Genomic DNA, 16,922 nt, shown 5'->3' on the forward strand with positions numbered 1-16,922 from the left:
TCAAATCTCCCAGAAAATCACCCAGAGTTGCTCCCTGTAAAGATGAACACGCAAGGCCATCATGTTAATAACACCTTGCTTTTTCATGTATAATTTCTCTGGTAATTATGTAAAGTGGTTCTGACTTCAAATTGTACTCTCTCTTCGATGTACATTTTTCATTATCCTTTAAAATGAGATACATTAGGCTTTTGATTTCTCTCTCTTTGGTGAGGTAAAACACACACACGCGCACACGCACACACACACTAATACATAAATGTTATTCTGTGTAGGATCCATTACTATCAATTTTTTGGGAGGAAATGTGTGTCTTCAAGTGAAAACTAATGTGTAGTTGCATTTCCAGCATGTGAAGCTTGACATTTAGGTTCTGTACTTTGCATATAATTGGAAAATACAGTCGGGGGAATGGCTGGTAACAGCATTTGAAGGAAACAGAATGGTACATTTTCAAGTCTGTTTGCATTGGAGAGCAGAAATGAATACACAGCTGGATGCAGGGGGGTGCTGTCCTTGTTTAGATGTCCTTATAAAAATGCATCTAGGTAGAAAAGAATACAAACATGGGTTCCATCAGATGCTGTATTTCCTACTTTCACATTTTATTTCATTTTGCATATTAGAATCACTTCCCCTTTATTAAACACATTTCCCACATGTATCACACAGCTATCTTTCGATCTGGATTTCCGCTGCAAACCCCACACTGGCTCTTGAGAGATAAACACAGCAATAAGTGTTGTCGAATCATGTGTTGTATCCTTGCACAGTCCGCCCAGTGTGCTGTTTGATGGAGGACCGGCACAGCTCTGACTGATGTAACCATGGATCAATTAAACGTAGCCTGATTTTTCTTCTTGGTTTGTCATGTGTCTGCTTTCCTTTGGTCTGTTTGCTATGAGTATTTTACTAGACTTGCCCTTTTAAAGTTTCCTATTTGGGGGATAAAAAAGGCATTTAATGCAGAATTTTCAGATTTTCTTTTTGCTTCTAAAATTATTTCTGATTGACTGAGTGAGAGGATGGAGGAAAGGTTTTCTCAATGTGATGTTCTTGTAATTGCAAGATTGCAGCTCTTTAAAGCCCGGTGGTAGGAGACAGACAGCTTAACGAGCATTGATTGTTTTTCATTTTGTTTTAATTCACACCATTTCATTCAGTCCTCCATTGCAGATAGAAAAAGTTAGACGTTCTGCTGTTCTGTACTAGCGTGGTTTAAAAGAACTGCATTCTCCATCATAGATTTGGTGGAAAGGAGAAACAAAACACTTCTCCATGGAAAGAATGAACCAACACAGTACAAGAGAAAGCAGATGAAACCATTTTAGTGTATAATAGTAGTAATAATAATAGGGATGGCAGAGATATTTTGTAAAATCCACATACTGTCCAAAACAGACGTGATCGATTTAACTGTTTGGTAATATGCAACAATCTTCCACCCTGCAAAAACTCTCTTATGCACTTCATATATTGAGATATTTTTTGTCCAGGGCCTTAATTTAATTACATTTGTGTGTGTGTGTGTCTCTAAAATGGCTTAATTAATAACAATTTACTTTAAAGTATAACCTTTTAAATCACACGTGTGGAACAGGACGCTACAATCGTTAGAAGGTCTCTGGTGAAATGTTTCTGTCAATACCTGTCATACATTTGTCAATAGCCTGAGATTAGACGATGAGGTGGCATTGATTTGATCTTTCTCACATGAAAAATAATAAAGTAGAGAAGATGTATTTTAATCAGTTCTGTTTGTTCGTTCATTTATGGATTTTTTTTTCTTCAGTTCTACTAGTCATTGTGAATCTGAAAGAAGAGGGGAAAAAAAACAAAGGAGGTTTCTTGCACGGTTTCTGCTTGGTATGCTAAGTGTAAAATTAGAATTGGCAAAGTCCCAGAGTGGACTAAGAATCAGCTAATCACACATAATAACATATTGATTTCCATGTAATTGCAGAGTTTGTCAGCAGTTTTGCTTCAATAGTGAGAAAAGGTTTTAACATTGAGTTTTCATAGCTGTGAAAACTAAATTAACGTTTTAGCTCCCTGAGTGCTGCTCCTTTATACTTTTTTCTTTGCCTTTTGAAGAGCTCTCCTCGAGAGACTTCATGGCCGGTGTTTTTATTTCCGTCACTCTCACAGAATGTGCTGTTGCAGATTCTGTATTCCGGAATGCTAATATTTTGTTCCCCATTGGTCCCCTGCTAGGTGTAGCTAGCTAGGGTCTTCTCTAAGATAAATCATTAATCTTTCAAATGTGTGTGTGTGTGTGTGTGTGTGTGTGTGTGTGTGTGTCATGGGCACTGGGATTGATTTTGCAGATCAAACCATGATTAAAGTTCTGAAAATAATTTAAGGTGCACTTGACAAGTCGTAGTGAAGTGAGGAAGTAAAAGACTATATGTTGACAGTTGTATGTGAAGTAGGATCATGCATAGTAACATGTCTAATAGTATGTCTTTATTGGAGAATCTGCTCTGCATAGCTTATTTATCCTTTGTCCCTCTTTTTGGTATAGTCCCTGTGTGTGTCTGTCAGATATCCTTTAAATCTGTATCATTGACTGCTTTAGTTTTCTTCTTGAAGCTTGTACAATAAGAAATGGCTTAAAAGTGGGAGTGGGGGGTTGGGGGGATCTCTCTTTCTCAAGTTAGGACTTTGACTTTTAAAAACTATTCGAGCATGGAGGGGAGTTTGATTGAACATCTGCTTTGTATTCAGCTCCATCCCAGTCCGGATCCTATTTACCCTGGTGCCGCGGTTATCAGCTCAAATAATTCAAACATCCTCCGTGGAATATTTCCCAGTGTAATGTAACACTTTTGTATCGAAATAGAATTGGAACAAGACAGGAGGTGCAAAGTAGCAGTAAACAACAGCAATTTCTGAACCAGGGTTTTTTCGAAATCCTGAGGTGTCAGAACAGACATTTCATGCACGGTTGGGTTTTCTAATACATTTCGTGGAGTACTTTCTTACTGGCAGCCCGCAGAGTGAAAAGCACGCAGTGAGGAGCAGGACAATGTTTGATAAAAGTGCAGCTCTTATCTCGAATCATAATCTCTGTTTAAATGAATATCGCTGGATTCACCACGGGGTGTCAAAACAGCAAAATGTACAGCTCTATTGAACATTTATTAGAGCAGAAAATCAGTAACCTCTGCACATAGCATTAACAACAACAGCATGTGTTTTGGGGGGGGGAAGCAACCTGTTTTTGATATGTTTTTGTGTCAGGAATTAATTTTCTGCCGATTATTTAGAAATATTTACTTCAACCAATGTGTTGCTTATATTAGGGTACATTGGTATGTGTAAAATGGAAAAATACTCCAAAATAAATAAATTAACCTTTTGAATTGTATCTGAGGGATATTTTTATTCTATGAGAATTCATTGTCACTGTATTTTTTTATGTATACATCTTTTGTACATATATCTATGTAAAATATTGCTAACAATATGTACAATATTAGTTGACAACAGGCCCCACAATCCTGGCAGACCTTGAGAGAGAGTATGATTTTAAAGTTGCACTGAAAGTGAAATAAATTAAACTTTAAATTGAGCGTTAAACCTTTACTAAATTGATATTGCTGCTAATTACTGTGTGGGACCTGAAAATACAATTGTCTACTGCAATTACGGAGCCTCGCGGAAACTCTGTGCCAAAGGCATTTTCTTCTGGCAGATTGCACCACCTGTTTTAAATTTAATAATAACGGCCGTGATTGGTTAAATTTGGATTTATTAGTGCCTGCCCATTTTGTAAGTCTCACCAGCAGTGCCTTAGTGTGGTTTTCAGGATGAAATATTTTAAATGTAAAACGGCGATAAGGGAAACTGAAAAACATGCATTATTTCCATGGCCTCTACCTTCAGTGGAAGCATTTTTGTTGTTATTAATCCAGCCCTATGTTTGCAATTACACTGAACTATAGTATAACATTACATGTTGTCGTTATGGATGCTTCACAATTGGTTGCGTGTTAGCTTGTGTTAATTTACATTAAAAGCCAGTTTCACTTTCTGTACAGTACCATTATAATGTCAGTTTCCAGGGTCTGTTCATGAGTAATCATTTAAATATATTTTAAAGACAAATTGATATCATACAATTGTAATTCAGTGCTTTCAGGTCGATGTTTTTAGAAACCTGTGATATTTAGGCTCCTAAATTTGCTTTGCTAATGTTAACACTACATTATGTGATCACACTCAGGGCAATACTCATAAAGGACTGTATTTCCTTGTTTGCACCACTTTCTTGGTACAAAAAGAAAAATGCAAGGTGTTAGAACAGAAATAAACATTTTGTTTGCCTTCAGGGACTCTCAAATTAGTATCTTGAAATATTGATGCCATTAACTTAAGTTAATATTTTCTTATAATCAGGGGACATGATATAGAACATAAAAACTGTAGTGAAGTTATTAATGTGTGTATGTGTATGCAGCCATCTGTCATCTGGTGGCTTTGGTTCACAGTTTAATGAATGTGTGTTTGTGTGTGTCTTGTATTGTTTGGTTTCGTGTTGCGTCTTGGCTGTTCCTAACGGTATGGTGTGCGTGTTTGTCTCCTGAACAGAGGCCTCCATCCTCAGCTATGACGGCAGCATGTACATGAAGGTGGTGATGCCCATGGTCATGCACACAGAGGCGGAGGACGTGTCGCTGCGCTTCATGTCTCAGCGGGCCTACGGGCTGCTCATGGCCACCACGTCCCGAGACTCCGCAGACACGCTGCGCCTCGAACTGGACGGCGGACGGGTCAAACTGACTGTTAACTTAGGTATCGTATATCCCCTGAAATTCAGGAATCTTAATTCTTTCTTTTCTTTTCTTTTGTGTTCATTTATCTTTTCTTTCGTTTTCTTTTACTTTAATAGTGTTAATATGCTTACATTTACAAAACAAAGTAAAACAGTAAAAATGCATGTTTTATTTGTGATTATTTGTTTGTTTATTTTATTTGTTTATTTATAACATAATTCAAGTGTTGGCCTTAATAAACATGCTGTTTGGCCCATCTTTTGAACAGATATCTCCATGTTCATCCCCATATATCCTGTATATCTCTTTTTCAAGACAGTCACAGTAAAATATATCAACTAAAATATAATGCATGCAAAGACATTGTCTATACACTTGTGTGTATTTTGATAAAGCAAATTTTATCAGAATCCTTGAGACCCCTTTTTCTTAAACCCATTAGACTGTGGGGGTTTTATTGATACACAATTACTGAAATGCTGTGACTTTCTGAGTGGTTATTTATTACGTTTCTTTGCTCATTGTCTGAAAAGAGTCTTGGAGTTTTTTTGATTTTTTGTTTTTTTGATTACCTTATTTCTTTTCTGTCTGAATTTGTTAAACGTACAGTTGTTTGATTTTCATTTTTTTATTTTAAGGTTTTATTGGTACGTATATATATTCTTGTGTTCAAAAACAAACAAGCAAACAAAAATCATTCCTAGCTACAAAACTACATCCGCCATGCTATGTCAAAAGATGGTATTCACCCCTTCAAAGGCCTGAAGCCTGCGGCCCTGACAGCAAACAGCCCGAGAACAGAGCGCACAGCGTGACCTGCAGGTGGCTAGAATATCACCTTCTCCTGTCTGCAAAACACAGAGCCAGTCAACAAGGAGACAAATCAAACATTAGAGGGAAAGCTGTTTCCCTTTGTGATATAAACATTAAAAGATCTATCATTTTTTTTGTATTATGATGCGGATTAAAATACTAGAAAACATTCAGAATTTCATTTTCTTTTCTTTTTGAGTGTCTTTGGTTATTACATTAAATTAAAGGCACTTTTTTCCATGTTATGTAGAATCTGACAATACAAAACATCAGGAAACAGACTTATCGATAAAATAACTACTTATATGTATATATAGATACATTTCAAGTGTTTTTGCATGCACCCATAATTGTTATCATAATTACTAGTTTAGTTGAATCAACTTCAGTAACGGTTTGTGTTATCATTAGTTTAAGCCCTATGGCGAGACTTACTCATTCTTAAATAAAAGAAGTAATTGAAGTACAATGCATGCTAACTTTAAAACATAATCGCTACTTATTAATAGAACTGTTAAAAAATAATATATATATTTATTTTACGTTATAGCATATAACACTATGTATTTATTCTTCCATTGAATTGTTTTGGTTTTGTTTCGCCTCATTTTACATTCAATATAGTTAGATCTTTAGCCTCAAATTCAATATTGAATTAAAATACGCCTATACCAGAAGGGTATAATGGCCACTGCATGGTGCTGGTGCTAATTGGATCGCGGCTGTTTGCTCCCACTTTTCTGTTGCGGTTGACGACACATGATAAACCTAACCACATGGAACCAAACCAAGATTATCTGTACAGAGTCTGAAAGAATACCTTGTCAGACTCCCAATTTCTTTATGTTTGGGGGGTTTCAAGAACCTCTAAGCTATATGTTATATTCCTCAGCCTCTCTTACTATAAGAAAATCCAGTTTCCTTTTATTTTATTTAACCATAATCTAATGTAATTTTAAGGCAAACGATTCCCCTACGAGGCAATGCAAAATGTCATTTAGAATGTACATTTGAATAGATTATTTTAATATGAATTAATGTTATTGTAATTATTTCCCCCAAAATTTCAGAATACACTTTTTCAAGACCATCTTCTAATTTCTTATTATCCTTTCCTTTATCAGGGACTGATGGCTCCAAAAAACACCACCTTCTTGCTAAATATCCCGTGTATATATTTCAGTACCCTGTTTAGTCAACAAGCTGGTGTAAAAGCATTGGAGTCAGAGTCTTTGATCTCAAACACAATTTAAATACAAACGCCAAAATCTTGGTTAGAAAATCCATGTGGTTAGTAAATTACAAGTGGCCATTTTATAACTACGGGTAACAAAAGTTTCTATGTTATATAGAAAACTGCCTGTATGATTTTTTTTTTATATTACGGCTTAAGTGAAACAGCGATTTAGGGATATGATATGTCTATGGTGCTTATCTGCTTATGTTTTACTTAATCAGACCTGACATTTTAGGACTAATTACGAAATTAACTAAACATAAAATGGCTACATTTTTTGCATGTGTCTGTCCCCGGAAGGGTGGACTAATTGTTATTGGATGTCTGCAGCTGTAACCTTGAAGGATGCAATTTCATCTTTCATTTATTCTTCCCCATCTAGACTGTATCAGGATAAACTGTAACTCCAGTAAGTTAATACTCAAGTTTCATTTTGTTCTTGATATTTTCTAATTTATAGCGATGTTTTAAACTATTTCCTTTCTTCTTTGTGTAGTATAATGTTTCCTCTTGCAAATTAAAGACAGTCGATCATGGAAAAGTGAAGTGGTGGTGGCTTAATAATCTATATGTTTTGAATATCATTTATATTGCAGTAGCTGTTGCTTCAGTGCACAAAGTTAAATTATATATTTTTCACTGTCTAAATACAAGATAGATTGTTTTGAAGAAGAGGAAATACAGCGTTTAGGTATAATAGCATTTTAGCAGACAAAATGTCACAATTAGTGACATGCTACAATTTTAACACTTATTTTACACCTACATATTTCCATATTTATATAATTGCACTTTATTTCACTTTATTTCCTGACTACATTCCAATATCCTTCACTGGTTACAATTTGATGAGAAAAATATGTTAGGAGCTATATTTCACCTGAATCTGTAATCTCTAATTTTAGGCAAACACTTTTCCTGGGTTTGATTTTATTTTATTTTATTTTATTAAAAATGGTTGGTGTGTATAAAATCTGACTTTTCTATTAAATCCTGACAGATTATTAAGTCACCACTCATCCTTTTTTTTAGTTTCTCTTGTTAAACAAATAGTGACGGTTCTTTCAGTGCAAACAGAGCAACGTCAAGGTATTACAGAGACGACTAATGTGTGATTTATAAACCGGATCAAAGGTTATAGCTACAGTTATAGCTAGGAGGTACTATATTTATAGCTAGCACTTTAATATAAGCCTAATAAGAATTAATATTATTAATATTATTAATATGTGTATTTATACATTTGCCTTTCATTTATTTACTTAAGGTATATTTGCAATACATTTACAAGCTTTATTTATTGTTGTCTGTGTGTAACTGGGAGAATATGCAATAGGTAAGAGGTTTAACCCTTCCCAGGTATTCAAGCTCTCTTTGCATTTTGAGAATCCAAGTCCATGATCTTTCAATATGATTCACAGGTATATCAAGCTATTAGTAAAGGTATAAATCCCTAATATATGAGAATATGACTTGTTTGCTCTAAAGTATGCGTGGTATATTTTTAAATGTTTATTCTAAACATGGTTTAACTGCTTTTACTCATGAACAGGTCTTTTAAACCTTCAGTGGATAACGGATTTCTTGGCTAAGTAAAAGGATAATGTCTCACTTAAAGCAAATGCTTTAGTCCATATGGCTGTAAATGGATTGTATTTATCATTTTTAACTTCTTTGGTAATTTTACTCTGTGCTATGATTTATCCAAACTGTCTTTATAATGTATATCTTCTTTCTAGAAGGTAAGCTATTTTATAATACCTTTTATATTTGAATATGTATGAACTTTTTATGTTACTTATCCCTATCGTTTTATTTTTCGAAACCACTATCTATAACTGCATTTTTAATCAGGTTTAACCTTTTTTGAACTTGGGTACAACCAAATATGTTAACAGAAAGTACTGTTTTATTATTACGTCCACAAAATCACAGTTTCTCGGTGTTTGCAAGAAAACTAAAACATCAGTTCTTAGTCAAAATTGAAATATATGATAGATGCATATACATTTGATATTGTTTAACTGAATCACATCAGCATATTTAAGTGTACTAAACCAAATTAATTCACTTAGCTAAATATATATTACACATAAACAAATTATAAAACTGCTATGAGATTCACAAACATGTGGACTTAGAGTCCAGAATGGTAATTTCTTAATACATATGAATTTGAAAATTGATTGCGTGATACAGTTGTTGTTAGAAGCTGTTTTTGACGAGCAGATGAAAGGGAGAGGATTACGGTTAACATAGAGGAAAGAGCAGATACAACAGAAGAGTAAAATATAACCTCTTTAACTTTCCAAAAACTCTGGGTACTGTGTTGCACAAAAATGCTTGCTGTCAGAGGCTAAATAACGAAATACATAAATTAAAAACAAAACTGGCAGAAGGCACCATATAAACACCTGCAATCTATCATATGGCGGGAGCTAAGCACAATCTGTTATAGCAGGGGCTTGGACTGTGGTCAATTAGTCTCAGAAATCATCTTTAGTAAGTTATTAATTTCAATTAGAAAGATCAATGGTAGGAACTGGACTGTAATGAAAATGAATTGTGGTGTGTATGTATATAAATTAACTTTTGAAAGAGTTGGGCAAAAAAATTGAATCTCTGCACACTCGTTAAGTGATGAGTCTCGAAAAAATCTAATAGTTTCCCAGTGCCAACCTCCATTCAATAATGTTTAACAAAATAAATCGATATATATATCATCATCACCATCATCAGCCTTTGTTGATCGATTGCTAGATGAAGGACTCTTCAGGATTTATTATATAAAATAATATATATTGTATATTGTATAGTCTTGTATATAAATATAGTATGTGTCTGTTTGTGTGAATAACTGATGGTTCACAATACATTATACGATACATTTTATTAAATTATTTTCTCTTCATACTATTCTGTGAAAGTGACACAAACATAATGCCTTGTTTTCTACCTGCTGAGAGATTTGATACCAATTTGATATCAATTTGATAAACACCATGTGAAAACTCTCATTTCTTTCCCTTGTGTTTAATGTTGAAAGTAGAACAATAGTTAATGGCAGGTATCTGTAATGTTTCTTATCGAGCTGCCTGAACTGTGGCCATCTTAGAGTGGAGCACAGACAACAGTGACAACGAAATGTTTCTCTGTATCTCAGTGGCAGATTTAAATGAAGCATTTTAATGAAGACAGAGCAGTATTTTGCTGCCTGTGGGCTGCGGGCCACATGTTTTTGTGCAAGTTCCAAATTAGATTTGGTACTCATTCGAAATCAAAGAGCTGTTTTAGCCTCGAGTGATTTTCATACTGCAAAGGATTTATTTGAAAAAGTTGAACGCGATGTTTAGGTTTGCGAGTCGTGAACTGGTTAGGGAACTACAGCTTTCCCTTTGAGATTATATATCTCGTGACAGTTTGATTTCAGGCTGTGGGTCTCTGGAAGGATGGAGGGGAGTAATCTTTAAAGATCAGAGAAATACTTCAAATGGTATATCTGGATCCAGCGAGTGTGAAGAGCAGATACTTAATATAAGATAATTCAGTGGGCTTTCAGACTCGAGCATAGTGTGCCATTAGAAAAAAAAAGTGTGTGTGTGTGTGTGAGATTAATGATCCACATCGAACAAGAGACATTAACATTAGTATATCCATGAGCTGTATGACTTTGGTGCTTATGGAATCAGTCTGTTTATGTTTATTCTGCACAAGTCTGCTCCTCTGGCTGGTCAGATCAAGAATCTCCCACGTAAGTTTGTGGTCTGGGCTTTGAGATATGCATGGGATTAAATAAAGCCAAGCAGACCTGTTCTCTGGTGAGAACTATAATTCAAACGAATGCTCTGTGCTCTCGAGGCGCAGTCCCACGGCACTGCGCTCTACGCTGTTCTTGTTTGTTGCACATGCATTGAAATAAAATGATGCTGCCGGCTATATCTCTGAAATGGCAAAGGGCTTCAAAGTAAGACATGAGGTTTCAGCGAAAAGCACAGGGAGGCCTAATTGTGATTCACATGTCCATGACCTGTGAGCAAACAAAGGGACATTTGTGATTAAGGTATATTATATGGCAGATGGATGATGAACAAAATATGAACTAATGCACAGAACTGTTCCATATTAATGTGACCATATTTGAGTGGAACTGAAACAAAGCACCAAACAGGAAATGCAAGAGGCTTTTATGTAGGCTATACCTAGTGGTTCCAACATTACTGTATGGGAGAGTTTACATGTAGTGTTTTAAGGGTCAATCCCAATTACTTGAGTAAATGGCGTAAAAATGTCGAAAACACAGGAAAAACACGCCCATGTCCACACGTACACCCATACTTCACGTGTAAATGCTACCGAGATAATCGCATATATTCGTGAATGACCGCATTAAAGAGTGCAAGAGAACTGGTCAGTTTATTGTGGGTTTTAAGGTAAAGTAAGTTGCTCATGGACGTTTGTTTCAATGGAGTATTTCAGGTTAATGGTATAACAGTATTTCATAATCATTATGCTCTCCGTATTGGTGTGGGTCTGTTGTGCACTGTTCAGTACCGCACACCGTGTTGTAATCCATCAGTGACGTGAAAAACCAAACGGGTGAGATCAGTAAAACCTAGTAAAACGCAGACACATGCCACAGCTACACACTGTTTATTATGAACACGTTGTCCCATGACTGACATGGATTTGGTGATGTCAACATCTCGAGTATTGTTCTTGCGCATGTAAACCATCCTTTTTGTGGGAGCTGTATGTAGAGCTAATTAACATATATTAATTAACTCCTTTGCCCCTAATTTGCCTGACGTCGGGTAAACAGTAGCTCATCCCGAGTGGGATAAACTAAAACCATGCAAACCCACGAGATGGAGAGAGAGAGGGTCATCTGTGACTCGAGCTTATTGTCTCAAGTAAAGTCAAAACACACATGTAAACTCACCTATGATTACATTTTGTCTCATTTTAATATGACAGGGTGGTCTTTTTCCTTCTCACTTTAATTGGTAACATTTGTTTGGTTTCTTAAGAATATACATATATTTTATCTTGTCTTCCATGAAGGGTTTGTTAGAATCTCCTCTGTTATTAACGGCTCGATTTGCATAATTGCGGTGTGATTTTGTCTTATAATCATTCTAAACTTGAATCTGTGTTTCTTTTTCATTTCAAATGCAGTTACCTGAATTAAACAATCTGATCAATACTTTTGTGCAGCATTTTCTAAGAGGCAATATTTAGACCGTAGATTGAGAAAACAATTACCAATAAACCGTTATGTTGGGTGTCATTCATAGTTTGATTAGCTGGCACGTGATAGTAAATTTGATTTATATAAAAAACAAAACTCTACCTGTTATAGAAGTTAATTTGAAAACAACTGACTGAGTGATCTGTATTTAGATTTAGAATCGTATAGGCTTGAAGGGAATTTACCAACAAAATATAACAAGTTCAGTTATAGAAAGTTCTTGTTTTTTGCCTTTCTTTTTTATTCCGAGCTTTTCTAGTTAGAGGCAGTAGACTCAGCAATGTACTGAGTTAATAGAGTGTCATGGTACTAAATCAATCATTTTTTTCCATTAAAAACACTTTTATGCTCCGGATTGCCTATGTGCCCTGCCTGAGAGTGTAATAATCGAGCCTGTCTAGCCAGGATGCATGTGACACGAATTCAGTAACTCATAAATGTTTTAATTCATCCATGAGATTTGTATTGCTTACTAATGTAATTTAAAAACTTTTTTTAGTTTGTGAAGTAATACGAATGACAGGCATTTGCCATATTAATTGGTGAAGAGAAGGTATTAGTATTACAGTATTATAGGTATATGGGAAGAGGACTTCCACATATATTCTGTATTTTATATATTTAAAGTATATCCAAATACTTGATCAGTCAACCAGTATTCATACCTATTTTAAAGATTAAGTGCTAGGCATTCTCCAACATTAATGTATATATAAGGGATTTAAAGTTGAATACAAGTAGATTTCAGTGTATAATTGTGCCAGTGACTGTGTAGTACATTGTCGTTTTGATTGACAAACTCCTGTATAAAGCTTGGCAGACATGGAAGTATTTTACTCCCATTTCAGTATTTCCCCAGAACAGGTGCTGCAAATTCTCACAACGCTGATGTCATAGAAACACAAATCGCAAAAGACAAGTATGGCAAGATGCATTATTTCAATCCAGAAAATGACTTCCAAAGAATAATAAATTAAAACCGATTTAAATGAAAGTCAAAGTGCACTGAGTGCAGATCTAAAATAGCACAAATATGGTGAGGTAACATATAAAGAAACCCTTTTAACATTATGTATTAAATGACCAATAGTGCTGAAACACGAAAAGAGGATTAAAAAAAGGTATTTAAAGACCTGATTATGAGTAAAAGCTGATCTTCTTAAATTGTATTTATAACAGTATTTTCTGTAGCATTTTATGAAAGAAAAATATTTTAAAATAATATATATATGTATATATATGTGTATATATATATATATATATATATATGTGTATATATGTATATAAATGTATATATGTATATGTATATAAATGCTTAATTTATAGTGAGAGTTTGTTTTAAGTAATCTAGTTTATACAGATGCTATTTTTTTAAGCTCAACCAAGCCTTTGTTTTCAGTAGTAGGTGAGATAACACAAACGCTTTATATAGATACTAGAAAAGATAATGAATGCATTTTTGTTTCAGAGAAACCCAATAAATCAAAGTTGGCATTTGTACAAAATTCGTCAGCTCTTGGAAGGGGAAGAGTATTGCTCTAGCTTATGATTTATTTTTTCCCTGGTTAAGGTGGTGAAATATTATATTTTAACGCTGCATTGTGCCTTTTTCTGTGAAACTGAATTAGTCCAGTTGATCAAGGCATTGATGCTCAAGCCCACAGACAACTCACCTGCTGCGTTTATGGAAAGCAAAGGTTTGGTTTTTATCTAGAGGTGAAATTAACTTTGTGACCAACATCATTCCCAGGCAAAGGACCAGAAACACTGTATGCTGGACAAAAACTCAATGATAATGAATGGCATACAGTCCGCGTGGTTCGCCGGGGTAAAAGCTTGAAGCTCACGGTTGACGATGACATGGCTGAAGGTACTTTCTTTGCTTTTAAATCCACTTCAGGAGGAATATAGAAAGATATCAAAGAAACATAGGAATACGTGGCTAGTGTAACTGCATTTGCTAACGATTTATGTTTTGGGATCTGTTGATGCATCGTAGTTTTGAGAAATCATTGCATAAGACAAGCTGTGGAACACAAAATAAACTTGATTCTCATGGTGTTGGTGTTTCTTTTTTTTTTATGGACTGTGAATGATGAACCTCCACAGAGTTACCTTAAAAACAAGTGCAAAACAGGGATGTATTTTCCTTCCTTTGCCAGCAGATGTCTCTTAAGCAGTAGAGAACAACCTTGGTTGAAACTGAAATCCACTTTCATTCGAGCTGCTGACATCCTAGTACGATAGACTGTAGGCTTGAATAGCTTTGTCTCAGTAGAGTGCCAATTGGCCCAGATTAATGTACAGCTTTTATTTTTGGAATGTGTTGTAATGAATACTAGTTTAAAGATGTACATATGCATTAATTAATTAATTCCCCTGCAAGAGATCACATCGGTATATTGTTTTTTTCGTTTGTTTTGTGTGTGTAGGTCAAATGGTGGGAGACCACACTCGCTTGGAGTTCCACAATATAGAGACCGGAATCATGACCGAGAGGCGGTTCATATCGGTCATACCGTCCAGTTTTATTGGCCACCTGCAGAGCCTCAAGTTCAATGGGATGCTGTACATCGACCTGTGCAAGAACGGCGACATCGATTACTGTGAACTGAACGCCAGGTTTGGGATGAGGTCCATCATAGCCGACCCGGTCACTTTTAAATCCAAGAGCAGCTACCTGAGCCTGGCCACCCTGCAGGCCTATACCTCCATGCACCTCTTCTTCCAGTTCAAAACCACCACCCCTGACGGGTTCATCCTATTCAACAGTGGAGACGGGAATGATTTCATCGCTGTAGAGCTGGTGAAAGGGTAAGGAATCTCAGTTGCTTCTTGTTGCAAAAGCAGGGTGTTTCTGTTATTTGGACAAGTATAAACTAAAAGGCCACTTTTGAAGTTTATATAGTGATTTACTTCCCCCATATTGCTAGCTTTACTACGGTGGCCAAGAAGTGCAAAACACAAAAACAAAAGGAAAAACGCAAATGCAAAACGAATAACATGATAGAAATAGAAACTCCGGAACTTTTATTGTTTGTTGTTCTATTGTTCTGTGTGTCTTTCAGGTATATACACTATGTATTTGATCTGGGGAACGGGCCGAACGTCATTAAAGGCAACAGTGACAAGGCTTTGCACGACAATCAGTGGCACAACGTTGTGATCACCCGAGACAACAGCAACACACACACTTTGAAGGTGGACGCCAAGGCTGTGACTCAGGTTATCAATGGTGCCAAAAACCTTGATCTTAAAGGTAAGTCAAAAGTCATGGACATATTATTTCTTACATGATATCGTCAACTAAAAAGGACTGTTGCATCTGGCTTTAGTGAAAATAATATAAATATATATTGGCTACACATGGACACACATTTAGGATTATTCAGAATACCAAAATTAAACTAGATTAGATTAGTAAATGTGCTCATGCTTTTTATTTTCTGTTTCTGTTTATACCCAAAAATTAAATTAATTAATTAAATGAATGAATGAATGAATGAACAGTACTCAGTCTGTTTCTCTTTCTTATTTTTCCCCCCCTGAATCAAAAGGTGACTTATACATAGCTGGGTTAGGCCAGGGCATGTACAGCAACCTGCCCAAGCTGGTTGCCTCCCGGGATGGCTTCCAGGGCTGCCTGGCGTCGGTGGACCTGAACGGGCGTCTCCCTGACCTGATCAACGACGCGCTGTACCGCAGCGGGCAGATTGAGCGCGGATGTGAAGGTACACCCTTTAGCAACTCTAGTGCAGGCAACCCATTCTTCCTCATCAATTCCAATAGCAGCTCCACCTCCCACTCGTACATCTCCCGCTCCATTTTATTCACGCTGATGGTGACGTCCTTCACCGAAACTCTGTGAAACCACGTTTGTAGGCCAACACACTCAAGGGCGTATCAAAAGCTCCTGCAGTTTGTGCACAATGCCTAATGATAATGAACATTCATTTAATCCAAGATCAACATGTAATACAGTATTGTAGAGGTATTGTCCACCTTTATTATTCATACGTATTGGGTCACATTTGTTTAAATTTATACTTAGGGAAGTTTGTATACTTTAATTTCATTACTAGTCATCTATGGTTTAGCAGCTACAAGATGTGTCTTTATTTAAGTCTGCATTGGCTTGATAAACACTATTACATGTATATGAGAAATACATGGTTATTGCCAGACGTTTTTAATCAATGTTTTTAGGGTGTAGGACTTAATCATACTGATTATCCGTTTATGTTGTTTTGTTGTTGTTTGTTTTTAAACATAGCACAATCTTCACTTTCTTTCAGTACATTAATTTTAGGAAGTATTTTCTAAAATTCAGAAATTAAATCTTTAAATTAATTAGAAATATGTTGGAGGGGAAAGATAAAAGACAAATACAGTTTACTTCAGTGTTTTACTATCACAGAGTAGATGTGCTTGTCGCAGAAGTACCAGTTACCACTAAGGGCTTTTGCTGCATTAAATATATATATATATATATATATATATATATATATATATATATATATATATATATATATGTTTAATGGTACAGCAGTTCATTAAAAGTTGTCCAGTTATTGACATATTGAAACATTGACAACGCATTTCAACGTCTTTTGCTCCAATATATACTTAATTGAATTGGTTATAGGTTTTCTCTTAACAGTTATGTACACTAAAAACTATATATTTTTTAATAATCAAAGTGATACCTATCTGTAAATATCCTATTTTAAAAACTAAATCACATTAAACACATTACTTTGGGTAAGGAATATCCCATATATATGCTTTCTTGTAGGTATTTAGCTAAGATGCCAAAGATTTTTGTAGTTGTTTCCTGCGATTTGAT

The 16,922-nt window shown here is 35.4% G+C and overlaps 1 protein-coding gene across 9 annotated transcripts in view; it reads left to right on the forward strand.

Moving 5' to 3' along the window:
• The window catches only part of nrxn3a (neurexin 3a), a 328,954-nt gene that overhangs the window by 104,879 nt on the left and 207,153 nt on the right, over positions 1 to 16,922 (forward strand). For all 9 annotated transcript variants that reach the window (XR_010805140.1, XR_010805144.1, XR_010805142.1 and 6 more), the window contains 6 exons: positions 4,594 to 4,797; positions 7,211 to 7,237; positions 13,827 to 13,946; positions 14,509 to 14,890; positions 15,145 to 15,335; positions 15,634 to 15,807. Coding sequence is in view for 2 of the 9 variants with exons in the window: in XM_066694072.1 (XP_066550169.1) it covers positions 4,594 to 4,797; positions 7,211 to 7,237; positions 13,827 to 13,946; positions 14,509 to 14,890; positions 15,145 to 15,335; positions 15,634 to 15,807 (1,098 nt within the window). In the remaining 7 variants the exon portion in view is untranslated. The remainder of the gene's footprint in view (positions 1 to 4,593; positions 4,798 to 7,210; positions 7,238 to 13,826; positions 13,947 to 14,508; positions 14,891 to 15,144; positions 15,336 to 15,633; positions 15,808 to 16,922) is intronic.

Source organism: Amia ocellicauda, chromosome 21, assembly GCF_036373705.1.
Source record: "Amia ocellicauda isolate fAmiCal2 chromosome 21, fAmiCal2.hap1, whole genome shotgun sequence".
Taxonomy (NCBI): domain Eukaryota; kingdom Metazoa; phylum Chordata; class Actinopteri; order Amiiformes; family Amiidae; genus Amia; species Amia ocellicauda.